A 25,925-nucleotide genomic window follows, 5' to 3' on the forward strand; every position below is an offset into this window, starting at 1 on the left:
TGCATTGTTACTTCAAGTAGTGGTTTAAACTGTGTACATTCTTGCTATTTGTGTATTTGCAAACTACCCACATTTCTAATCTGCCTGATAAACAGAAGTAATTGGAAGGTTCACTTGCTCCTACACAAATGTAAGTTAAACCACAGCTCCCCCCTCAGAGTGCCCTCTCCAGCATTGTGGATCCCATTTTGCACCTTGGTACACTGGTGAACTAAGGGCCATGAAACAGGCCAGATGGAAGCTAGAACATAGGTGACAAAAGATGTGCTTTGTGAACAAGTGAGACAACATAACCATGCATACTGTGTGGCGGTGAGGGCAACAAAGAAGGCCCAGTTCTCTGCCTCCATTGCATCCTCAAGTAGCTGTTCAGTGGAGTTTTTTCATATTGTCCGAGGTCTCTCAACATCTACTCCAGGAAATTGAGTTTTAGGTCCTTCAGAAGCCCACTGTGAATTGTTTGCAAGGTGCTTTGAGTGGTTCCAGGCTATGGTCTGAAGGCACATAAGGCCAGCTCCCTGCTGAAGCTAAGCAGGGTCAGGTCTGTTCAGTGCCTGGATGGGAGACTGCTTGGGAACCATATGTAAGCTGCCTTGGGTTTCTATCATGAAAAGAAAGGTGGGGTATAAATGTAATAAATAAATAAATAAAGTAGATCCCCCTCTGTAGCAATCTTGACGCTGTAATCCCCAGTGAAATCTCCAGTGCAACGTCTGCTGCACTTCTTGGGAGAAGTTTCAGTTGATGTGGCCTAATGACATGGACAAAGTGCTTGCAATGGTATGGTCAGCAATGTGTCTTCTCGACCCTTGCCCTTCTTGGCTTACTAAAGCTTGCCGGGGAGGGACCAAGTGGATCCAGGGTGTGGTCAACATGTCTTTGTGGAAGGGAATGGTTCCAGCTGCCCTAAAAGAGGCAGTGATCTGACTGCTCCTGAAAAATCCTACCCTGGATCCATTGGTTTCTAACAGCTATCGCCTGGTTGCAAATACCCCCTTTTTAGGAAAAGTATCAAGAGGTTGTGGTACAACCGTTGCAAGTATTCTTGGAGGAAACGGATTATCTTGACCCATTTCAGCCTGGGTTTAGGCCTGGTTATGGGACTGATGCCCTGATGGATGACCTTTATCAAGGGAAGGATGTGAGGTGCAGCCATATTATTCTTACTGGATCTCTCCGTGGCTTTTCATACCAATGACTGGTAGCCTTCTGAGCCAGCTTGCTGAAATGGGTTTTGGAGGCACTGTTTTACAGTGGTTCTGATCCTGCTTGCAAGGTCAGTTTCAGAGTAAAGCATTGGGTGATTGTCTTTTGGCCCCCTGGCAGTTGTGCTGGAGGGTATCGCAGAGTACCATCTTATCCCCAAAGCTGTTTAACATCTATAGGAAGCCATTAGAAGTGGTCATTAGGGGATTTGGGGCAAGGTGTCAATAGTATGCTGATGATATTCAGCTATATTTCTCAGTAACATCTGAATGAGGAGGGGCCGTGCAAGCCCTGGACAGGTGCCTGGACTCAATGGTGAGCTGGATGAGGGCCAATAAACTGATTCTGAATCCTAGCAAGATTTAAGATGTTTTTAGTATTTTGTCACTTGTTGTTTGCTGCCCTGGGCTCATTTTGAGAGAAAGGGCAGGATATAAATTTAATAATAAAAATCAAGTAAAATAAATCAAACAGATGGCACTTCTTGCTGTCTCTAGGATCTGTATTACCATCAGAGTTCTGTTATGTTCATTGTGGAACTCTTACCTGATTTATGAATCTAGAGGGCTTAGATTCATGTAGTAATGTTAACCAATCTTTATGCATTCCTCAGATGTTAACTTGCCAACTCAACCTAGAAGAAGCTGCAGTCAAATTTTATATGGGATATTGTTATTGCGGTGTTATTTGTTTATCATGGGAGACTTCTTGATAGTCAAAATAGCCATTGAAGGGTCTTGCAGTTTTAATGAGCCACTCAAAAGTATTGCTTTCTTCATTTATGTTGCTTTTTCTTTTTTTTGTATTGTAGTTATAACTAAACTTGCTTCTTTTATACATCTGCCTGTTTAATGTTTTGCACCACCAAGTACATTCCTCTTAGTTTGTGGCCATGAACAAGTATGCTTTTTGCACTCATATTATCCTTGGTTTTTTTTAACAGTTACAAGCACACTAATGTTGACAATCCAGACTGCTCAGGACCACCTATGGATTTAAGTAACAAACTTGCTTCTGGAACTGTCAAAATTCCTTACACATTTTCAGTTACTTTTGAGGTTGGTATGCTTTAGTCTCTTCCCTTTGGTCTTCTGGAGGTAGTGTGATTTGGAAAGTACTTTCCAAGTATTTTAAAGAAGTTAAAAGTAACACTATAAAATATTAATGAAATAAGTATCTTAAAGTTGATTCATCTAAAAATTTTGATTGAGCTATTCTAGGCTAACTAGGGAAATAATGCTCGTAGATAGTTAAATAAATGTTACTTTGTTATAATTCTCAGAATCCTAATAAAGGGTGACAGCCAATGACATACACTTGATTTAACAACAGAAATTGCTTGCATTCTGGAGCAATTTTGTGGGTGTACTGGGGGTGGGGGCTACAATGAGGGGGTTGTATAATCCTGTGCATGCTTACTCAGGAGTGGGCTCCACTGTGTTCAGAGGGGCTTGCTTCTAGGTAAACGTATAGAGCATTGCAGCTTCAGTGACAAGTCTCTGTAGCATAGTGGCTAAGAGACTGAGCTACGAACCAGGAAGTCCCTAAAGTGGATCTTGTGCCTTATCATGAACTCACTAGATAGCTTCAGGCAACCCACTCTTAGTCTTAGTTGTCCCCCCCCCCCAATATGGTGGATAATAATTCTGATTTAGCTTACAGGGTTGTTGTAAGGATTATAACTAGATAGTGCATGTGAACGTCTTTGAACACTTGAAAAGGTTATATAAATATTAAACATTATGAATCATGAATGGTGTTGGTTACCAAGAATCCTACCAATTTCACCGTTTCATTGAAAATAGTGAGAAAATTCTCATTAGTATCAATCTAAGAACAGAAGTACAAGTCAAGAAGATAAAAGCTGTCTGCAATATTTATTGTCAGTAGTTATTTTGTCATTCCCAGTATAAAAACCTGGCAAGACTATTATAATTTTATTTCACTTATAAGACATGTGATAACTAACCATTTGCTCTTCAGGAAAATAAGGAAATCAGGTGGGCATCCAGATGGGATTACATTTTAGAATCCATGCCCCACACACACATACAATGGTTTAGGTAAGGGAAATGTCTTAATTTTATAATTCAACATATTGGAGCTCTTTTTGGTATAAAAGGTAATAATGTTGACAAGTGGTCATCATGTTTCTTTTTAGCATTATGAATTCTCTGGTGATCGTCCTTTTCCTATCTGGAATGGTTGCTATGATCATGCTAAGAACTTTACATAAAGACATTGCAAGATATAATCAGATGGATTCTACTGTAAGTACTTCTTTTAATTGCTTTTTGCCATTGGTGAATAAATGTAATTTTTCCAGCCCCTAATAGACCAGGTGACATACATACCCATGTAACATGTTCTCATACCTTATAAATACACTAATAGGCAAAAAAACCTTGTGGTTCAAGAATGTACCTATAGCCCACAGATATTTCTATCAAACTTTAAAAAACAGGGGAATTGGGTGGCTATAGTAAATGCACCAGGGGAGCAGGAGACCTGACCTCCTCTCTGAGATATTGGACTGTCCTACAAATTTGTCAAAAAGCAAACACAATTTAGGTTGGTCTTTAACAGTTCACTTCCTGTGTAGTTTGGAAGAATTTGATAACGTGCCTCTGAGCATTTGGTGAGTGGTAGGCAGCACCTGCCATCTTCAAAGATGGAGAATTACATGTTTGTATGTTGCTGTTCTTACTTTGCTTCTTTCCTGTGTTACTGTTGTTTCTACAGAGAATGTGATGTAGAAAATTGTGTTTCCATCATTGTTCATCCTAGAAACCTGTATCAAATTTATTTTTATTAATTTCAAATCCTGTTTATTGGTCAATGTCATATGATGGTGAAGATAGCCTTTTGTGTTTCAAATTGGAGGTTATGTTATATTTCTATTTTGGGTGCATTAACAGTTTAATCTGAAACTGCAGTTTGATGTACAATATGTTGCTACTTAAGCAATGACTCAAAGCCTCAAATTTGTTCCTTATATGATCTTTATATTCTTCTGGGATGTTATATAAATTGTATTTTGGCCTTATGATTGCTTTGTTGTTCTTTAGCTTTACTCTGATTTTCTATACAACCAGTTCATGATCTGTACCGTAGTCTGCTCCTGGTCTTGTTTTTGCAGGAAGTATGGAACTTCTCCATCTTCTGCTACCAATTATATAATCAATTTGATTCCTAAATTAACCATTTCGTGATGTCCACCTGTACAGTCATCTTTTCAGTTGCTCAAAAAATGTGTTTGCAGGAAACTGTCATGGCCCCGTCAGAGGACTCATCAGACGAGGATGACTCGGGAGTAACAGCAGCAGACCCAGAAGGAGAAACGGAGGAAACTCCTGAGAACCCAGCTCCTTCTCCCCCTCAGCTTCTGAGCACCCCAGACACAGCTGAAGCCCTTCAGCCAGACGCAGACAGTGAACAGGATACTCCCCCCTCACCTGCAGAACGTAGACAGCAGAAGGTCAGGCAGAAGAGGGGCAGGCCAGTCCACTTAAGGCCAAAACGCTGAGGGCTCACACCTGCTGACAAACCTGCTCCTTAAAAGTCAAACCTTGGCTTCAGCTTGTTGCTGACTACAACGTCAGGCGTGGCTTCGTGTGTTTCTAGTTTCCCTGAATCTTATCTTGGACTGACCCCTTGGCAATTGAACCCGGACCTCTACTGACCTCGCTTCTGGACTTCTGGCTTGGCACATAAGCTTAGGACGGGCCTTGCCCTTATTATGCTTCATCCTCGTTAGCCTGGCAGATTTACGACCAGACTGCCAGCTAAGGACTTTCCTGCCCTGATAACTACCCAGGAATTTCCAGCCCCCACCGGCACTGCTGTCTCAGTGCAGAGCTGACAGTTTGTAGTCAGCCCAAAACGAAGGAAGCAACGAGTGAGTGGGGGAAGTGCCGACCATGGAGCAACTCCAGCAGGAAAACTTGCTCCTGCGCTCACAAGTAGATCAGCTGCTGTTGGCCATCCAAGGCTTGCAAGCCCAGCTAGCAGCAGCCCCACCCACTCTACTTACAGGGAGAGCCGAGTGCCCTGTGACCCTCCCAGAGAAATTCACTGGGGCTTCAGAACAGCTCTCAGCATTCTTGGCCCAGGCCCAGCTCTTCATGGAGTTACGACCAGAGGCCTTCCCAGATGATAAGACCCAGGTGGGATTCTTGATTAACCTGTGCACCGGGGCCGCAGCTAGATGGGCCACGCCCCTGCTCCTCGAGCGTAGCCCCGTGCTCAACGACCTAGCCACCTTCACCAGAGAACTGAAGGCTATGTTTGAGGACCCAGTCAAATCAGCCACAGCCAACCGCCGCATACACAGGCTGCAGCAAGGCTGATGCACTTTGGGGGAATATGTAACAGACTTTAGTTTACTACAACAAAACCTGGGCTGGAACGAAGCAGCTCTCATGGATCAATTTCAGGAGGGGCTGTCCGATGAGCTTCTGGATGAGCTAGCTAGGGTGGAGCGCCCTGGAACCCTGCAAGCCCTAATATACCTGTGTCTCCAGATTGATGGGAGGCTGGAAAGCAGGCATGCTGCCAACCAACCCCGGCCAGTCTACAGAGCTTCGGCCCCAGTGGCTGTGCCCTCGGAGCCCTCCAGCAAGGACCCTACACCCCCGGTAGAACCTATGCAGCTGGGAGGGGCTCGGCCATGTCTTTCTGCTGCCGAAAAGCTGAGACGCAGGCAGCAGGGCCTCTGCCTGTATTGCGGGGCCCAGGGACATTTTGCAGCCCATTGTTCCGCGAAACGACCCACAGTCCCTACCTCGGGAAACTCCCACGCCCCGGCCTCCACAGGCCCCTGTGCCGGGGCAACCTCGTGGTTCAGGGGGCCCTCCACCTCAGTTCCTCACCGCCCAAGCATCTGACCGTGTTGATCTCTCTGACAGTCCTCGGAAGGGGTACCCTACAAGTACCAGCCATGCTGGACTCGGGATCCACCAGCAATTTCATGGACGTGTCCTTTGCCAATCTACACCAGGTTCCTAGTCAACCCATTCGCCGCCCTATCCTTGTGGAGACTATTGATGGCCGGCTTCTCGCCTCAGGCCCTGTAGTACAGGAGACAGTGCTGCTAGACATGGCACTGGGTGAGCACCGGGAAAGCCTCCAGTTCTACCTGGCTGCCACGCCCCACTTCCCGGTAGTGCTTGGCCTGGCGTGGCTACAGTAGCACGACCGCATCATCCAGTGGTCCATGGGCCGACTGACCCTCGGATCCCCCTATTGCCAAACCACCTGTTGGGGGCCAAAGGAGCACATCCTGACTACCCAGGAGGCAAGCTCCGCGCTGGAGAAATTACCGGAAAAGTACCGGGAGTTCCAGGATGTTTTTGGGAAGCAAGAGGCAGACCAGTTGCCGCCCCATCGTCCTTACGACTGCCCCATTGACCTGCTCCCTGGAGCCAAGATTCCCGTGGGCCAGATTTACTCCCTGTCGGAACCCGAACTGGCAGCCCTCAGAGTTCCTAGACAAGAACCTGCGCTGAGGGTTCATTCGCCCTTCCACGTCACCTGCAGCCGCCCCTGTACTATTTGTAAAAAAGAAATGTGGAGAACTCTGGCTTTGTAATGACTGCCAAGCCCTCAACCAGATTACAGTTCGGAATCGGTACCCTTTGCCCCTGATCCCAGAACTACTAGAGCGGCTGTGGGGCGCTCGCATTTTCACCAAACTGGACCTGAGAGGGGCCTATAACCTGGTGCGTATGCAGGAGGGAGATGAGTGGAAGATGGCCTTTTGCACCCGTTATGGACATTTTGAGTACACAGTGATGCCTTTTGGCTTGTGCAACGCCCCTGCCGTCTTTCAGCACTTCATGAACGACATCTTCCGGGACCTCCTAGACCGCTTCCTGGTGATTTACTTGGATGACATCCTGATCTACTCACGGAACCCCTCGGAACATAAGGAGCATGTTCGAGTGGTGCTGCAGCGCCTGCGGGAGAACCGCCTCTTCGCCAAGCTAGAAAAATGTGCATTTGACCTCACTACCGTGGATTTCCTAGGCCATCGGATCTCTCCCTCGGGTATCCAGATGGACCCAGCCAAAATTGAGACCATCCTCCAGTGGGCTGCTCCTCGAAGCCACAAAGATGTGCAGCGCTTCTTGGGCTTCGCCAACTATTACCGCTGGTTCGTCTCCCACTTCTCGGAACTAACGACACCCATATCGGACCTGCTTCGATGCAAAGAGAAGTTTGCTTGGACGGAGGCCGCTCAACAGGCATTCCAGCGCCTCCAACAAGCCTTTAAATCTGAACCCATCCTCCAGCAACCTGACCCCACCAGACTTTACATAGTAGAGACCGATGCATCCGATAAGGCAGTGGCAGTGGTCCTACTACAGCTGGTGGGGAACAAGCAGTCCCTGCTCCCCTGTGCGTTCCACTCCCGGAAACTCAATTCTTCGGAACAGAACTACACCATTTGGGAGAAGGAGTTACTGGCCATAAAAGTAGCCTTCGAGACCTGGCGTCATCTCTTGGAAGGGGCACACCATCCGGTACAGGTACGAATGGACCATCGAAACCTGGAGCACCTGCAAAGCGCCCAACGGCTGAACCAACGCCAGATCCGGTGGTCCCTGTTTTTCTCCCGGTTCCAGTTCACGGTCACCTACCTCCCTGGCCGCCGAAACACACAAGCAGATGCACTCTCTCACAAGCCAGAATACCGAGCCGAGCAGTTTGATCGCCCCCTTCGCCCAATCCTCCGCCCAGAGAACTTTGCAGCTACCCACCAGCCACAACCCCTACTGGACCGGGTGCAGGAACAGCAGCAAAAGGACCCATACGCCCTGGCACAGCAGCGAGAGTTCCAGTCAGGAACGCCCACCCTGGACAGCCCATTTTCCTTGCAAAATGGCCTCTTGTACCACCGGAACCGTTCGTACGTTCCCCCGGGAGCTCTGCGGGGAGAGGTGCTCCAACTCTGCCATGACAGCCAGCCTGCAGGTCATTTTGGAACCTATAAAACCCTCCACCTGGTCCTACGGGATTTCTGGTGGCCCCGGGTCCAAGCGGACGTCAAGGACTATGTAGCTGCCTGTGATACCTGCCAGCGAGCCAAGAGACACCCCAGAAAGCCACCTGGGCTCCCTCTTCCGCTGCCTACCCCCCAGGGCCCTGGTGCTTGGTCTCCCTGGATTTTATCACGGATTTACCGGCCTCCCGGGGAATGACCACCATCCTCGTGGTCGTAGACCTGTTCACCAAGATGGCCCATTTCCTCCCCTGTGCCGGACTACCCTCTGCCCCAGAAACTGCTCAACTGCTTTTGACCCAGGTTTTCCGTTTGCACGGCCTCCCCGACCACCTGATATCTGACCGAGGAGCCCAGTTCACTGCCCGGTTCTGGCAGGCCCTGTTTCGGGCCCTGAACGTCCAGATCCACTTGTCCTCTTCCCACCACCCTCAATCAGATGGACAAACTGAACACACCAATGCCACCGTAGAACAATACCTGCGGTGTTACACCTGCTTCCAACAGGACAATTGGGTGGATCTGTTACCTCTGGCTGAGTTCGCGTATAATAATTCCGTTCATGCCTCCACATGCCAGATCCCGTTCTTTGCCTCCTATGGCTACCACCCCCGGTTCTTCCCCTCAGTGCAACCCCCTTTGCTGGTCCCTGCTGCGGATGTCATGCTGCAGGAGTTGCAGGCCCTGCAAGCAGTCCTGAAGGAACAGCTGGAGCAGGCAAAGGGCTCGTATAAGCGCTTTGCGGACCGCCATTGCCAACCAGGCCCACCGCTGAAGGTAGGGGACCAGGTATGGCTCTCGACCAAGTTCCTGCGTTCGCAACGTCCGTCTCAAAAGCTGGAGGCTCGGAACATAGGTCCCTTCCGTATCACCCAGCAGATTAACCCGGTGGCGTTCCGGCTCCAACTCCCTGCCTCCTTCCGCATTCACCCTGTCTTCCATAGATCACTGCTGACTCCCACTCTCCCGCCTCACCCCTTGAGTAGTAAGCTGCTCCCCCCGCCACCGATACAAGTCAATGGGGAAGAGGAATTCGAAGTGGCACAGATCCTGGACTCCCGGAGGCATCGTGGCCGCCTCCAGTACCTCATAGACTGGCAGGGGTACAGCCCAGAGGAACGCTCGTGGGAAGATGCTGCGCAGGTGCATGCCCCTCGTCTGGTCCATTGATTCCACCAGCACTACCCGGATAAGCCGGGCCCAGGTGGGAGGCGGCGGGTTGGTCATGGGGAGGGGGATAGTGTCATGGCCCCGTCAGAGGACTCATCAGACGAGGATGACTCGGGAGTAACAGCAGCAGACCCAGAAGGAGAAACGGAGGAAACTCCTGAGAACCCAGCTCCTTCTCCCCCTCAGCTGCAGAGCACCCCAGACACAGCTGAAGCCCTTCAGCCAGACGCAGACAGTGAACAGGATACTCCCCCCTCACCTGCAGAACATAGACAGCAGAAGGTCAGGCAGAAGAGGGGCAGGCCTGTCCACTTAAGGCCAAAACGCTGAGGGCTCACACCTGCTGACAAACCTGCTCCTTAAAAGTCAAACCTTGGCTTCAGCTTGTTGCTGACTACAACGTCAGGCGTGGCTTCGTGTGTTTCTAGTTTCCCTGAATCTTATCTTGGACTGACCCCTTGGCAATTGAACCCGGACCTCTACTGACCTCGCTTCTGGACTTCTGGCTTGGCACGTAAGCTTAGGACGGGCCTTGCCCTTATCATGCTTCATCCTCGTTAGCCTGGCAGATTTACGACCAGACTGCCAGCTAAGGACTTTCCTGCCCTGATAACTACCCAGGAATTTCCAGCCCCCACCAGCACTGCTGTCTCAGTGCAGAGCTGACAGAAACAAATCAATGGCTTCACAGAATTTAATAAGTCTTTCTCCTGCTTCATTTCTGTCTCCTAAGCCCCATTTCCCCACAATTTCTAGTTCTTCTCTGTTCCTTACTTTTGCATTCCACTCCCCATGATTATCAGCACATCTTGTTTTGGTGTGTGATCAATTTCTTCCTGTACTTCTGCGTAAAATCTCTCCAATTCCTCTTCATCTGCATTTGCCGTTGGAGCATAGACTTGGATGATGGTTATGTTGATTGGTTTTCCGTTTAATCTCATTGATATCACTTGCTTAGACCTTGCATTGTGGGTCCTAATTGCTTTTGCTACATCACTTTCACTATTAAAGCAACCCCATTTCTTCTTAATATCTCATTTCCTGCATAAAATATTTTGCAGTTGCCTAATTGAAAATGTCCCATTCCTGTTCATTTTAATTCACTCACGCCACGTATTGTAATGTTGATACGTTCCATTTCTTGCTTGACAATTTCTAACTTTCCCTGGTTCATGCTTCTCACATTCCTTGTTCCTATTGTGTGCGTCGTACAACTCCGGACTCTCCTTTTGCATCTGTGTGCATCAGCCTCTGGGCTTCCTTTCAGCTTTGACCCAGCTGCATCATTAGTCACAGCGCTATTCGTACTTGTCCTTTGTTCTTCCCCAGTAGCTTGGTGAGTGCCTTCTGACCTGGGGGGGGTCTCATCTTCCAGCACTATCTCGTGTTGCCTTTTGGATACTCTGTTCCTAGGGTTTTCGTGGTAAGAGATATTCAGAGGTAGTTTACCATTGCCTTCCTCTGAGTTTGGATGCATCTTAGTCTGGTGTTTCAGCTTTGACCATTCCGCCTTGGGTGCCCCTGCTGGTAGTGTAGCCTCTTCGTCTAGACTCCTGACAGCATTGCTCTCAGCTTCTTCAACACTCTCTAACCCCCTCACCACATTAAGGTGTGCATCCCGGGGGGGGGGTCCTCAGTCTACAGATATTCCCGGAACCTCCATGTGATTCTCAGAATCCTCATGTACATATCAATCATACATCTGAAAGAAGTGTCATTAAGACTGTTAACCCAATAGATGGCCTTTCTAGTTGCAATAACTACAGTCCACAGGGGCTCTGAATTTGGGAGCCTTGTCAGAACAAAGCCATGTATGGGTTTTCCATAAGGGTAGGGTCATTCTGTGCACAGACCCAACTTTCATCCCGAAAGTTAACATTTTTTCTGACTTGGGAGCTCATCATACCTTCCTTTTGTTCCAGCTCCTCTAACTGTCTGGAGAGGACTTTAGCATAAGCTGGATGTTCACAGAGCCCTCAAAATATGCAATCAATCTGACTCTCAAGCTCCCTCTTCATATCTTTAATCCCAATCCTTAGGGCAAACCCCCTCTATCACTACTATCTCTATGTGGCATAAGACTAGTATACCCATGGCCTCCAAGGGCTTCCCAAACCACAGGGGATCATGGCTCACTCACAATAGCTGGAGCCAGTTCATAATGTATTTTCCACCTTGTGGAAATCGGTGAAGCAGCCGTCTGTAAAGTCACCTTTTATCTTCATTAGACAATACAAGATAGATCCCTTCAGCTCTGCAGATACACCCTTTGGCCGATGGGTGCTCCAGCACATTTTGCCATGCTCTTGATTTATCCACTTGTCTGTATTTTTCCTCTGTAGTATCAGGGTGGCATGGGCGTACTTGATTCCTTTCTGGATGCCTCCTTCACCCCAAACAGAGAAAGGGAAGTTGGATGCTTACTGAGAAGTTTCTTTCTTGTTTCAATGAATGAGGCATCCCAAGACTCACCCTGCCAATACCAGTAAAATTTTCAAATTGTCATCCCAACACATTGCTGTGTCCCAAGACCTCCAGTTTAGACTGAACTTCTTCCAGTTGGGGAGTAAGATTTCTTACTTACTTACTTACTTACTTACTTACTGTAATATACTGCCCCATAGCCGAAGCTCTCTGGGCAGTTTCCGCCTGTTCCGCCTAGAAATGGTTATATGACTTGGTGCACTCTACCTTCAGCTTGGCCACAGATAGAACTGGGGAGGAGCCTAGAGCACCAGAGACACCACAAAGAGTGTCACTTTTTCCTTTCCTTCCTGGGCAGCAACAGGGCTTAACACGTTCCTTTCTGGATGTTGAATTCACTCCAAATAAGAAAAAAAAATCACAGTAAGTGTTCAACTTTGCTTTGTCCCAGAAGGTTAAAATGACAAAATACTGAGATCCCATTTGTATTTGACTCTTTGGTTTTTGAGACATGAATTTAGAATGTTTGGAGTGATGTGATATTTCACAGTATTTTATGTATAAAATACACAGTTTGTGTATTTGAAAGGAGGGATAGGATTAGAGAGATCTATAGTTGTATGAATAATCCCTACTAATGTAATACGCCCAACTGGGTTATTTCTTTTCAGGAGGATGCTCAGGAGGAGTTTGGCTGGAAACTGGTTCATGGTGACATATTTAGGCCCCCGAGAAAAGGAATGCTACTTTCAGTGTTTCTGGGCTCTGGAACACAGATTTTAATTATGACTTTTGTTACTCTATGTAAGTATAACATACAGGGATACATGGGTAAAACAGTGCACCTTAATTCTAAAAATCTAATCTGCCTCACCTTGGTTAGATGAGCAAGAATGCTCAATCTGCTTGTGCTCTCCTCTTCCTTCCCTCTTTTCTCTTGCACATAGGCATTCCCCTCTCCCCTGGTTTCAGAGGCATGTTCACTGGTGCTGGATGTTCACAGTGCCTTCAAACCATACATAAAACACACACACTTGATCCAACACTTTCAGACTGTTTTGATCCTAGTTGAGGTCCAGAATGGTGGAGTGGTTAGGACCGGGAAGAACAGGGTTCAAATTCCCACTCAGCCGTGAAACTGTCTGGCTGACTTTGAGCCAGTCACTGTCTCTCAACCTAACCTACATCACAGGATTATTGTGAGAATAAAATGGGGAGGAGGAGAGCCATATGTGCCACCTTGAGGTTCTTGGAGATATAAATTTAAAAACAAACAAATAAATCTGGTTGTTAACAATGCCAATGTACAAACAGTGCAAACCATAGTTAGCCCCAAAACTGAAAAGGGACACAGCCTGCAGGAAGTTTACATAGGCCTTTGGCAGTATCATTCAGGCTGCTTCAACTGTGGCTAGGTCAGAGATCCAGCAGCATTACATCTGTACTTAAGTAAATGTAACTTGCCAAAATCTGAAACATTTAGAAAAAAGGTAAAAAAAAGAATACTCTCCCATCATTCCTAGCCACTATGTACATAGATCTGGATAAGATTGATCACATGTGAAGCATATACATATTTAAGAGGCCTCTAAATATTGTTTATTTGCTTTTTGCAGTCTTTGCTTGCCTAGGGTTTTTATCACCTGCAAATCGGGGGGCATTAATGACCTGTGCTGTGGTCTTGTGGGTGCTGCTTGGAACCCCAGCAGGTTATGTTGCTGCCAGATTCTACAAATGTAAGTATAAAACTTTGTTTAATATGACAACACTTACATTCATTAGTCCAAATTATCATCACAGCAGGGATCCCTCCCCCAATCCCACATGCCCTGTGGGCAAGATGGAAAATGTTTAAGACTGAAGAGAGACTTCATGCATGTTTAGATTGTTCTCAAGCTAGTAATCTTTCAAGTTTGCTATTCTCTTATTGTATTAACTCTAATGTCAGTTGCTTGGATCTACTTGTAGGGGAGGAGGTAGCTGACATCATACTGTTACAGAAATCATACTGTTGATGGCTTTTGAAATTGCATTGCGTTTGATGTGTGAAGTTTGCTTTGGGTTTTGTTCTCTTTGGTTTGTCTATATGTACTTGAAAGGAATATAAATACGGTTTATATTTATATTTATTTATAAAAACATATAACTGCTTTACAGAGCTTCTCAATGTGTACTTTGAGTATGTATGCAATACTGTGCATTGAATATGTCTTGCATAAGCCATTTCATTTAAGTCATAGCTTCTATCGGTGATTAAATTAGCAATTAACCATAACTCTTATACAATTCATGCCATGTCAGAGGTTTATATTTTCAATAATAAAACTTGAAGTAATTTGCCTTGGCAAGTGCAAAATCTGTCTAATTTTTTAGTTGGTTTTGATAAGAAATATATATCAAAACTGAACTTTCCTTAGAGTTCACCATGATTCAAGTGCCTGTCTAACCTGTTCAAATAAATGGGATGTTATGTTTGAATGTTCAGTACCTGTCACTTAACTGGTGCTCTTTTGGGTTCCTTTTTATACAGCATTTGGAGGTGAAAAATGGAAGACAAATGTTCTGCTAACAGCCTTCCTTTGTCCTGGGTAAGCTATGATTACTGTTATATATTTGAGAAGCTTAGGTAAAATGTGTAAGTAACATAGTAAAACACAGCAGCAGCATTGAATGCCAGAGCTGTGCATGGCTTGTGCTTTTCTTTTGTTTTTTGTACATTTCATTTACTTTTGCCACATGAAAAGGTTGAGTAATCAGTATCAGCATGACAGAAGTACTTTTTTTTAGACAGGGTTGCTCTTTGTTGATTCTTTTACTCCTTGAGCTTCTTCTCAGGCCACACTGTAGTTGGTCTCATGTGGTGTCATATACTGTACAATCCCTATGTTAATTTTTTTTGCTTAATCACAGCAAGCAGCCATCCCCTGAAGTGTACTTAAGAAAGACGTATATTTGCAGCTATTTAACTGAAATGTCAGCTTCTGTTGGAGGTCAGACCTGTTAGATTAAGGAAGAAAGGATCTCTTTGCCTGATATTTTCTACATGTCACCTAGCCTTAATGTTAAGCTAAACATATAGTAATATGATTTCAGTAACGTTGAAATTCATGAAGTGTAATCGTTAAATCTTGTTTCTCTTACAGCATTGTGTTTGGAGATTTCTTTATCATGAATCTGATTCTCTGGGGAGAAAGGTCCTCTGCAGCCATTCCATTCGGTACTTTGGTTGCTGTTCTTGCCCTCTGGTTTTGCATATCTGTACCGTTGACATTCATTGGAGCATACTTTGGTTTTAAGAAGAATGTAAGTAGTTTGTCTTTCTGATGCTATTTATTTTTCTCCATTTATAGCCACATAGTGACCCTCCGTGGCGCAGAGTGGTAAGCAGCGGTAACGCAGCCGAAGCTCTGCTCACGGCCGGAGTTCGATTGCAACGGAAGGAGGAAGTCGAATCTCCGGTAAAAGGGGTCGACGTCCACTCAGCCTTCCATCCATCCGTGGTCGGTAAAATGAGTACCCGGCATATGCTGGGGGGTAAAGAAAGGCTGGGGAAGGAACTGGCAATCCCACCCCATATATATGGTCTGCCTAGTAAACGTCGCAAGATGTCACCCTAAGAGTCGGAAACGACTCACACTATAAGTGCGTGGACACCTTTACCTTTATAGCCACATATCTTGTACCTTTGAACTGCCTGTAAAAGTAATGTTGGGTCAAGTTCTTTAAAAGGCTGTGGATATTGGGATCATGTCTGAGCTGAATGCTTGAGTTGTGTGTATATTCACTAATAGGCAAAAAAACCTTGCAGTTTAAGAACGTACCTATAGCCCACAGATATTTCTATCAAACTTTAAGAAGTAGGGAAATTGGGCAGCTATAGTGAATGCACCAGGGGAGCAGGAGACCTGACCTCCTCTCTGAGATACAAACTGCCCTAAAATGCAAACACAAATTTAGGTTGGTCTTTCACAGTCCAGTCCACTTGCTGTGTAGCTTGGAAGAATTTGGTAACGTGCCTCTGAGCATATGATGAGTGGTGGCAACGCCTGTCATCTCCAAAGATGGTGAATTACATTTTTGTATGTTTGTTGGTGTTCTTCTTACTTTGCTCCTTTCCTGTGTTACTATTGTTTCTACAGAGAATCTAATCTAGAAAATTTTATTTTCGAGGACTTCCGGGAAGGATTGCTTAGCTTGTGCCTGCCTCTGAGACGAGCTCTTGTCTCAGAGGAAGCTTTTTCAGTTTTAAAACCAGCCAAAAGGTTTTTTTTGACTGGTAAAAACTTTCTCCCAGGCAAGGGAGAAACGAAGAGATTATCCACAAGCTTCGTTGTGTTTGTTGGGGGACTTGAATTCATTAGGAACGAAGGACCTGCCAACAACGTCGGACGGAGCCAGGGAATTTCAAGCAAGCTCAAACTGATTAAGCAAGATGTTTTTTTTTCTTTAAAGAAAAACGTATTTTAACAGGCAAGCATTCTTCTATCTACTCTTATCATTTTGTTATCGTTATAGTAAAAGAGATTTGTTAAAGGATCGGCAACAAAGAATCCCTGGGTGAGTTATAACTTTCTCTCATATACACGGAATTAAGGAGGAAGAAAATCGAAATAGCCTATCTTTGTTTTTTATTGCAAAAAGCTGGCATGGAATTGAGCATTTTAAAGATATAAACGGATGAGGGGCAACTAATCTAAAGAGGAAATCTGATTTTATGACATTTGAGACTATTTTTTCTGGTCTACTTTTTTTTTTTTTTTTACGAATCTGCTTACTTTTTATGCCACTAATTTTTTGGATGCTGTGAACTAAATTTGTTTTGCACTTTTGGACACATAAGAGATAAGGCGGTTTGTGCTGTCTAGAGGGTGATGTCAGCAGGCTTGGAGGATTAACTCCTTTGTGACTGGAAAAAGAAATAAACTGTTCTTTGCTTGGGAATAGTTAAAAATGACAATCAAGAAGGTGGCTGAGACCCTGGATGTACAGGAAGGGGTTCTCTATCTAGATATGTTTCAGAAAATAATGAATGAGATTAAGCTGGTGAGACAGGAGCTGAGACAGAGCAGACAAGAGATGAAAAGTGAATTTGGCAAAATGAGACAGGAGCTGAAGGAAATTCAGGATTCTGTGAGAGGGGAGGTGGATGAGACCAAAGATATGGCTGGACAAATAAAAGAAGATGAAAGAAAAATTAAAGGAAAGGTTCAAGCCCTGGAGATTGGAATAGATATATCAAATATGGACTTGGAAAAAGATTTGGATTTTATGGCTGTGATGGATCCTGGAGACAAATATCACTGTTTGGAATTCAGCGCTGTCTTTGAAGGAATTGGTGAAGAGATTAGAGATAAAGATATCAACGGTTCAAAAAAATTCCTGGATTGGAAGGATTTGATGGAACTTGAAATGGAGAAAGTTTACAGAATTAATTCCAGATGTGTGACAATGGAAAAACTCTCGGGAGATGTGATGGTGCATTCTGTGGAAAGGAGGAGCAGAGATGCAGCTTTACAACAACATTTTAGTGGTACATTCGGAATTGATGGCAAGGAAATATTTGTGATGAAAGAAATTCCTATCAGACTTTTATTATATGACTATGACTATGACAGCAAGATTATTATGGGTGGAAGGATTGTGATGGAAGATGGAATTAACACTGAGAATGGCTATTGAAACTACTGGACCTAGCAGACTTGATGAGATGGATTAATTGACATGTTTATTTGGAGAAAAATCGATGGATATATTTCTCAAGGAGTGGAAGCCTCTCTTTGACTTTTTGCGGAAAGCATATAGTAATGTCAATGAGATTTGATGATTAATTAAGATAACTACTGGAGGAAAGTGATTTTGTAATATATTAAGAGACAGGTTTGTTATATATTATAGATCTATAACTGATCTGCGACAAATCGGAAGTCAACATTTTATTTTATTGTATTAGTTATTAATTTGTTTTTTTGTTTGTTTGTTTTGTTGTTTTGTTTTTTGAAACTTTGAATAAAAATTAATGATAAAAAAATAGAAAATTTTATTTTCCTCATTATTTCCTAAAAATAAAGCTGTGAAGGCTTGGAAAAAAACTGGAAAAATTCGAGGGGGAACTGTTTTTTCCCCAAATCTGTTTTGGTTGTTTTCTGAAAAATGGGGGGGGGGAGAAGAAAAAATGGATTATGGGATGTTTTATTTTAGCATGATGAACAAAATGTTTCATTGAGTCTTGGTCCCCCACTTTCTCAGTTCTTCTTATGGGAATGGATGCTTTATGTGTGCTTGACACTGTGGAGGACTAGTGGAGACAAATAATTTTCTTTGTTATTAATGTTGATGGTTTCTTCTGTTTTTTTAAAAAAATTGCTTTTTCCCTGCTCCTCATAAACTGGCAAAATGAAAGAGGTTCCTTAACAGTTCAGGTGTTGTGTTCTATTTCTATTTTGGGTGCATTAACAGTTGAATCTGAAACTGCAGTTGGATGTAAAATCAGACTGATTACAATATGTTGCTACTTAAGCAATGACTCTAGCTGTTGGAGAAAAACATACTTGGCCTACCCAAGATGCATGTTTTTGGCCTGCTATGTTTAATCCACTTCATTTAAGGAAAGGTCAATTAAAAACATAGAGCACGCCTAGAAATTTGCTAGAATATATTTCACCTCCCACTGCTTTATCTTGTGCAGACTGAGACACTCTGGATGTCCACGGGAGACTCTTCCACAGAATAGTGAGTGGTATTATTCCACAATTGTTTCTGGAGTTTTTTAGTGTATATTTTGCAAAGTGTTGCTGTGCTTCACATATTCACAGAAACAGAAGCAAAATAAAGTGATTTACTATAGGAAACTTCACTAAAATTGCAAAATAAATCAAACTTATTTAAGGTGATTATCTGACCTATATCAGCTGTATCAGTATTGTTGCTTCCTGCTGCAAGATCAGCACAGCATATGTCTTGTTTCTATTATTTGGGCTGATTGCAGGTGTTGCCACCACTCACCATATGTTCAGAGGCATTTTACTTTCCTGACTCAATGTTATGCTTCCGTCTTCTGCACGCACAATATCCGTGCCTAAATAGTGTGTGACAGGCCCCAAATTCTTTGTGTCCACCTGCCTGCCCAGTTGCTCATTAAATTCTTGTTCCTCTTGCTGCTCATGATAAAAATACATGATGTCATCAACGTAAACTGCACAGAACGTGGTTTTCATCCCCTGTCTCTTTATATACACACATGGATCTGCCTTGCATCTTTGGAATCCCATTCCATGCAACACTCTGTCCAATTTCTCATTCCAGCAGCGTGCACTTTGCCGCAGTCCATATATTGATTTATGCAGTTTACACACGAACCCTTCCTTTGACACAGAACCCGGAGGCAGTTCCATATATATCTCCTCTCTTAAATCACCATGTAGGAATGCCGTCCCTATATCGTAGTGATTTACACTCATGTTCTGCATCGCTGCCAGCTTCAGCAGCACACGAATGGACTCACGTTTCACAACCGGGGCGAAAACAGCATCATAATCTGTCCCATGCTGCTGGGTGAATCCCGTGGCAACCAAACGTGCCCTGTACCTCTGTACTTCCCCGGAACTTGCTTTCTTCTTCTTAAACACCCATCTGCAACCTATGGCCTTTTTACCCATGGGTAACTTTACTAATGTCCATGTGCCATTCTTTTGCATGGCTTGTAATTCGTCCTGCATGGCCTGCTGCCATTTGTGCTGCTCTGCCTCAGGCATCAGCCTGATTGCTTGAAATGATGCTGGCTCTTCTAGTTCTCTGTGAACTTCCATCTGGGCAGTGAATACCGACGGCATGCCTTTTACGGCTGTCTGTTTACAGCCCTGACCGTCATTCCCTTTCCGCCCCATTGAACTCAAGGCATTAGCACACTTCACACCCATGGACATTTTAAACTGTGAGTCATCAAGGCTTCCCTGCAAACACACTTCAGCCCCCCTCATTATAAAACATTGGTCTTGGTGGAACAAAACTGAATAATTACAACTCACCAGTTTGCCCACTGATAAAATATTATGAGCCAAGTCCGGAACGAACAAACAGTCCGTCATAATGCCAAGCTTGTCAAATTTCACCAGACCACGTGCTTGTACGGATTTCCGTGATCCATCAGCAAGTAAAACATAGTCCTGCTCATCTGTAGACGTGTAAAACAGACTCCTGTCTTTAATTAGTATATGGCTTGCTCCGCTGTCGAGCAACCAGTTCACAGGTCGTAAATCTTGAGAGTTCTGTTTACAAACAAAGTTCACACTACCTTGCTTCAAGCCTCCGTCCCTGGAGTTTCGCTTGATTGCACAACCTTTACGGAGATGCCCATGGGCCCCACAGGCAAAACAAGACTTCAGTCGCTGCTGCTCCCGCTTGTTTTCCTGTCTGCTTTCGATAGCCTGCTCCGGTTCGGCACATTTCTCCTCCTGCTTCCTGACAGCTTCCACCGGCTGGGCTCTCTGCGCCTCCTGCCTCCGCTGCCATTCCTGGGACAAATCCTGCAACGCGTCCCACGTCTGTTTAGCCGACGGCTCATCTGTCACACACATCAGTTGAGAATCCGATAGAGCCAAAGTAATAAACGCCTGCGCCCTCTGGTCTCGACGCTTCCAGGCCGCGGTCAGTACCGCCGGGGGTTTTTCTTCAATCACGTCCCATAAATCCTCTGTTATCAGCAAAGCCTTCATCCTCGGCTTCCAGCTGGCAAAATTCTTCTCATTAAGTCGTTCCATCGGCAAGCCTCCCCCAGACAGGTTTACAGCCATGTTGCTCACCTCCGTCTGATTCAATCAATCAAGCTGCCCTCTCTGGAACTCCGTCTGCAGTTCAGACCAGCAACTTACTCCCGTGTAATGTGCGGTGGAGCGTAACCATCCTGTGCTACCACTGTTGGCTTGTGTGCGTTGTTGTGTGAAACAGCATACATTACGTTGGAGTTAAGTTGAGCAAGAAGACTTCTTCAGAGCATTTAAATCATGTAAGAGTCTTTATTGAAAGACATTAAGGCCAGAGGCTTAAGAGTAAATACATGTAGAGATTCTTCAGTCACCCCCCCCCTTTCTGGTGCATCTCTCTCCATAGATGAACACAAAAGACAGCCTCTCAGCTCAAAGGCATAATTCAGAAGAGCACAACACATAGTCTCTGTTAGAACTTTCCCAGTCGTTATCAGATGGCTACCATAGCAACGACCCTGGCAGTCCGTTCCCAGACAGATCATAGACATAACTCCCCCTTAACCACAGTTACGTCTTCACACTTGCAGGCTTCATGGAAAACTACTAGAGACAGTAATGCCAACTGGTCACCAGCCCAACACACGTTACCAAATTCTTCCAAGCTACATAGGAAGTGGATTGAACTGTGAAACACCAACCCAAATTATGTTTGCATTTTGACAAATTTGCAGGGCAGTACAATATCTCAGGCCAGGTCTCCTGCTCCCCTGGTGCTATATTCACTATAGCTGCCCAATTTCCCTGCTTTTTAAAGTTTGATAGAAATATATGTTGGCTATAGGTACGTTCTTAAATCACAAGGTTTTTTGCCTATTAGTGAATTTCTCTGCTGGGAAGTAAGACATGGGATCCTGTGCAAGTTTGCTGCGAATGGATTGATCATTGGCATGCTTACTGAGTTCAATGGGATTTACTCCCATGCCATCATGCTTAAGATAGGTAAAACTGACCATGGGGAGGGGGAAGGAGGGGAGGGGAATGGGGGAGGAGCAAAGGAAGGGGGAGGAAAGTGGTAGGAGGGAGGAGAAGGCAAGGTGGGTTTGATCATTTGCATACTTTTTGAGTTCAGTGGGATTTATTTCTGTGCAATCATAGTTAGGATAGGTAAAACAGACCTGGGGGAGGGGCAGGGAGGGGGAGGGGAGGAGATTGAGTGAGTGGGCACTGGGCAGAAGGAAAACCCCTTTTCCAAAAGGAAAACATTGTCAACAGAATCATTGCTTTTCAGCATTTTCCCCACCTTTTTATTCTACACCAGGCACATGTAGCCTCCCACCCAAATTTAAACCAAAGTTGTCCCTGGCCACATCCACACCAGATCTTTATTTCACTTTAGACAGTCATGGCTTCTCAAAGAATCCTGGGAAGTGTAGTTAGTGAAGAATCCTAAGAATTGCTTAGAGACTCCCTGTTCCCCTAACAGAGCTTCAATCAGAACGGGTGACTGTTAAATCACTCTGGCCACTGGAGCTCTGTCAGGGGAATAGGAGTGTCTTCTCAGGATCCTTCACAAACTACACTTCCAAGGATTCTTTGGGGGAAGCCATGACTGTCTCAAAGTGAAAGAAAGGTCTGTCGTGGGTATCACCCCTTAATTAGCCAAGCCAAGCAGCTGTGAGTCTGGCTTTTAGAACACTGACAGTTGGTTCTTACTGAGCATGCCTGAGGTTATCCTTGAGTTCAGTGTACAATTTATTAAACTATTTAAAAATCAGCCAGGCATTCTTTTAACTTTTAAGCTGCAGAAGATAAAGGTCAGAGTATGGGGCAAGGTCAGGAATAGGAGTACAGGTACTCTGTGAACATGGCTGGTTTTTAATGAATTTCAACAGATTATGAGAACTCTGACAGAAAAATGTGCAAAAGGGGTCTGGATTCCCCCTCTCTTTTTACATTTTGAACTGTTGATTTTCTCTGACTGCTTTGTATATCACCATGAAAATTTAGAGGGTTGTTAAGCAAGCATTTCTGAGTTCAGGACTATAGGTTTTGTAAGATTTTGTTTTGAAATGAGTTTATAAGAAGCATCAGAATGGCATGGGGGTATTTTCAATTTAACATTGTGGAATGTGAAAAATCCACACTGGCTATAGTATACAGCCACTCTTGTGTCTGTATAATAAAGTATGGCCAGATTGCAGCATTCCTGTACAAACACCTGGATTCAAAACAAAGAAAGCCATTCCAAATTTGTCTTATTAGACAAATCTGATTCTAGATGTACCTTGGATTTCCTTTATTGTACTAGAAGTCCATATGATTGTAGGTACTTGTTTCTGATTGTGGTGCTAAATATTGCTCTAATTACTTAGAACTCTCCTCTTCCTCTGTTTACATCTTTTAAAGGCCATAGAACATCCAGTTCGTACTAATCAGATTCCTCGGCAGATTCCTGAACAGTCATTTTATACACAACCATTACCTGGTATCATTATGGGAGGCATTCTACCCTTTGGATGTATCTTTATACAACTTTTCTTCATTCTTAATAGCATATGGTAAGTGTATGTGTCTCTTGAAAAATGTTTGATCGCCTCTAAAGTACTTTTTTCCCTGCTTTTTTTAAAAGAGTTTATTTTGTCTCCTGTGGTTTACTTTCCTCATCTGTTGATGCTATTGGCTGCTCTGCTTTGATGTATTACTCTTGCAAGTATGTATCTACCTGGCCATAAGCTTTTGAAACCCTCCAACATAAAATTGCATGATGCAGGCCTTCAGTGTCATGGCACTGGTTCTAGTATTCTGTTATCATGTCTTGAAAACCACACCGAGGTTTTTACATTCAAGCAGTATATAAATTTTATTAGATAAAAATGAAATGTCTTACATGAGAGAGTTTCGTACTGGGGAAATCTTGTCTGTCTCTGTTTTCTAAAGTCCATGGGCAACTTTGAGTTGAATTAAACATGGGAGTGGATTTATGCCATAGACTCTTGTGGGTACAATTTGGTTGAGAAGGCTCCAGGTGATGATTTTACTGGAACCAGACAGACAATGATTGCTACTTATAAGATAGAATGGCAAAGTACACTCTACCAATACCATTTTTGTTATGTTTAAACCACTGTTTTCTAGGTCTCATCAGATGTATTACATGTTTGGCTTCTTGTTTCTGGTGTTCATTATTCTGGTTATCACATGTTCTGAGGCTACTATTCTACTTTGCTATTTCCACTTGTGTGCAGAGGTAAGCCTATAAAATTCTTTTTTGCAATATAAGACTCTTCCAAGTCCTTTTGTTTTGTTTTTAGTTTAAACAAAGCAGCAAAACGTATCCTGTCAATAGCTCAGCTCCCACATTACTATTCTGTTTGCACAGTAGTCAAGGGAGATTGCTTCAAGATCTGGCATCCATCTAGTGACAAACGTACCAGGGATTATGGTTTAAAACAAACTCGGGTTAGCTTAACAAGCCAGGTTTATTGCTCATGGTTTGAAAGTGGCTTTGTTTATTGACTTTATTTGAAACTAACCAGAGTTTGTTGTAAGCCGTGCTCGATGGTTTATACATAATGATAGGCCAGGTTTTATGGAAACTGAAATGACACTTTGCTGTGAAATAGTCCTCCGGGCCACATGAAAAAGGGAAGGGGGCAGTGTGCAGCTCAAGCTAGTTCACTTTTGTTCATGCCCATCTAGCTAAATTATGGTTTACGTTGCTTTCAAATGTGACCAATGTCTTTTAAGAAGATGGAAGAGTCTCAGTTATGCAAGATTATGAAGTGTAAATGATTAGGAATTCAGATTTTTAAAAAAACTGCTCCCAATCAATAATATGCCTGACCATCATGAGAACTGAAGGTCAATAATCTTCCAGTACCAATGGTTTACTGGTTTCTGTGGTGCTGATTTTGGTTGTCATCGTTCACTTTTTAATATTTATTGAACTTGTTTTCTCATTTGATTTATAACATGGCAAATAGAGCTGAGCGGAATTTTTGGTGGAGTTGCATAGTGAATGGAGACATTTGGTGGGGGTGATTTTTCTCTTATATAGCAGCATTCACTTAGGGGGGAAATCACCTTTTGGTGAGAAATTGGGATCCCTCACCCTCTCTTAACAGAGAATTCCACTGGACTTTTAGGATAATGAGAAGTATACTTCAGATTTGTTCATTGACTTGGATGTAATGCATAAGATAGAGAAAACATTAACAAATGGTGCTGACTGTTGCTAGTGCTTAGAAATCTGACACAGATGGCCTTTTTAAGCCAAGCTGTTCTAATCTGTATTTATTGCTTACTGGCAGCTATAATGTTTAATTTGAGTTTCTATGCTGTTTAGAAAGGACATTGTCCTGTAAAGCAGCCTAAAAATCTTTTTAAATAAATAATTTCTACCTTCAAATATTCTGAATAGTTATAACTTGATTGATCCTCATCAGTTTTCCAGCTGATATTCTACTTTAAAATTATATCAACCATTGGGGTCATGTGCCTGCTTTTTTAAAAAATGAAAGCCTCATCCTCTCTGACGCTAAGCTCTGTTCACTTTCCATAATGTGATCGACAGTTATGATAAATGGAGCCTACTGCTAATAATGAAAAGAACCTAGGTGTGCAATAGGACCAGAAAACAAGCTCCATGGGTTAAGGGATTTTTATGCTGATTCTGTTGTATGTTGTAAATGAATCTGGACATCTGTATGTTCTTGTTGTGTTAGAAATGCAAAGGCTTGGCAAGAAACAAAAAAATCCCTCCGACCTTTACATGACTACATACTGTCCTAGAACGTTGCTTCATCTGTAGTTCCTGCTCAGAAATACAACCTACGCTAGATTTGAATGGATACTGTGCTTGCACCTATTGGAACGGCATCTGCGTAGTGTTTTGAGTAAATTAACACTTGCAAATAATTTCTTTTTATGTAGTAATTACCAATAGCAAATCTTAACATTATAAGGAGAGGAATGTTCAAGGAAATTTTATAAAAAGTTAGCATGTTAAATGTGAAATACCTACTATACGTTCCATTGGTTTGTTAACATTCTCATACAGATAAATTGATTGATTATATAGTCCAGTAGGTCTATAAGTATTTCTGATTTTTTCAACTGTCTCCCTCTTTGTTGTTGTAGGACTACCACTGGCAGTGGCGCTCATTCCTCACAAGTGGCTTTACTGCTGTTTATTTCCTAATATATGCAGTACACTACTTCTTTTCAAAACTTCAAATTACGGGTACAGCAAGCACCATTTTATACTTTGGATACACTATGATAATGGTATTGATCTTCTTCCTTTTCACAGGTAAATATGCATATTTTGGTACTTTAGGTAGAATGGCTCTGGGATGCTTCATACAGTACAGTCTTGATGTGTATGTATGTCTTCCTTCAAACAGTCATTTTTAAAGGAT

At 43.7% G+C, this 25,925-nt stretch overlaps 1 protein-coding gene across 2 annotated transcripts in view; it reads left to right on the forward strand.

Annotated features, from left to right (window-relative positions):
- The window catches only part of TM9SF2 (transmembrane 9 superfamily member 2), a 51,652-nt gene that overhangs the window by 19,674 nt on the left and 6,053 nt on the right, over window positions 1-25,925 (forward strand). The window contains exons 7-16 of one of the 2 annotated variants that reach the window (XM_061626585.1): window positions 2,150-2,264; window positions 3,190-3,269; window positions 3,368-3,476; window positions 12,475-12,607; window positions 13,420-13,539; window positions 14,334-14,391; window positions 14,947-15,106; window positions 22,912-23,063; window positions 23,641-23,752; window positions 25,645-25,816. In XM_061626585.1, the coding sequence (XP_061482569.1) occupies window positions 2,150-2,264; window positions 3,190-3,269; window positions 3,368-3,476; window positions 12,475-12,607; window positions 13,420-13,539; window positions 14,334-14,391; window positions 14,947-15,106; window positions 22,912-23,063; window positions 23,641-23,752; window positions 25,645-25,816 (1,211 nt within the window). Of the gene's footprint in view, window positions 1-2,149; window positions 2,265-3,189; window positions 3,270-3,367; window positions 3,477-4,480; window positions 9,353-12,474; window positions 12,608-13,419; window positions 13,540-14,333; window positions 14,392-14,946; window positions 15,107-22,911; window positions 23,064-23,640; window positions 23,753-25,644; window positions 25,817-25,925 lie in introns of those variants that run through there. The other variant, XM_061626586.1, reaches the window with a different exon arrangement.

The sequence above is a fragment of the Rhineura floridana genome, chromosome 5 (assembly GCF_030035675.1).
Source record: "Rhineura floridana isolate rRhiFlo1 chromosome 5, rRhiFlo1.hap2, whole genome shotgun sequence".
In the NCBI taxonomy this organism is placed as follows: domain Eukaryota; kingdom Metazoa; phylum Chordata; class Lepidosauria; order Squamata; family Rhineuridae; genus Rhineura; species Rhineura floridana.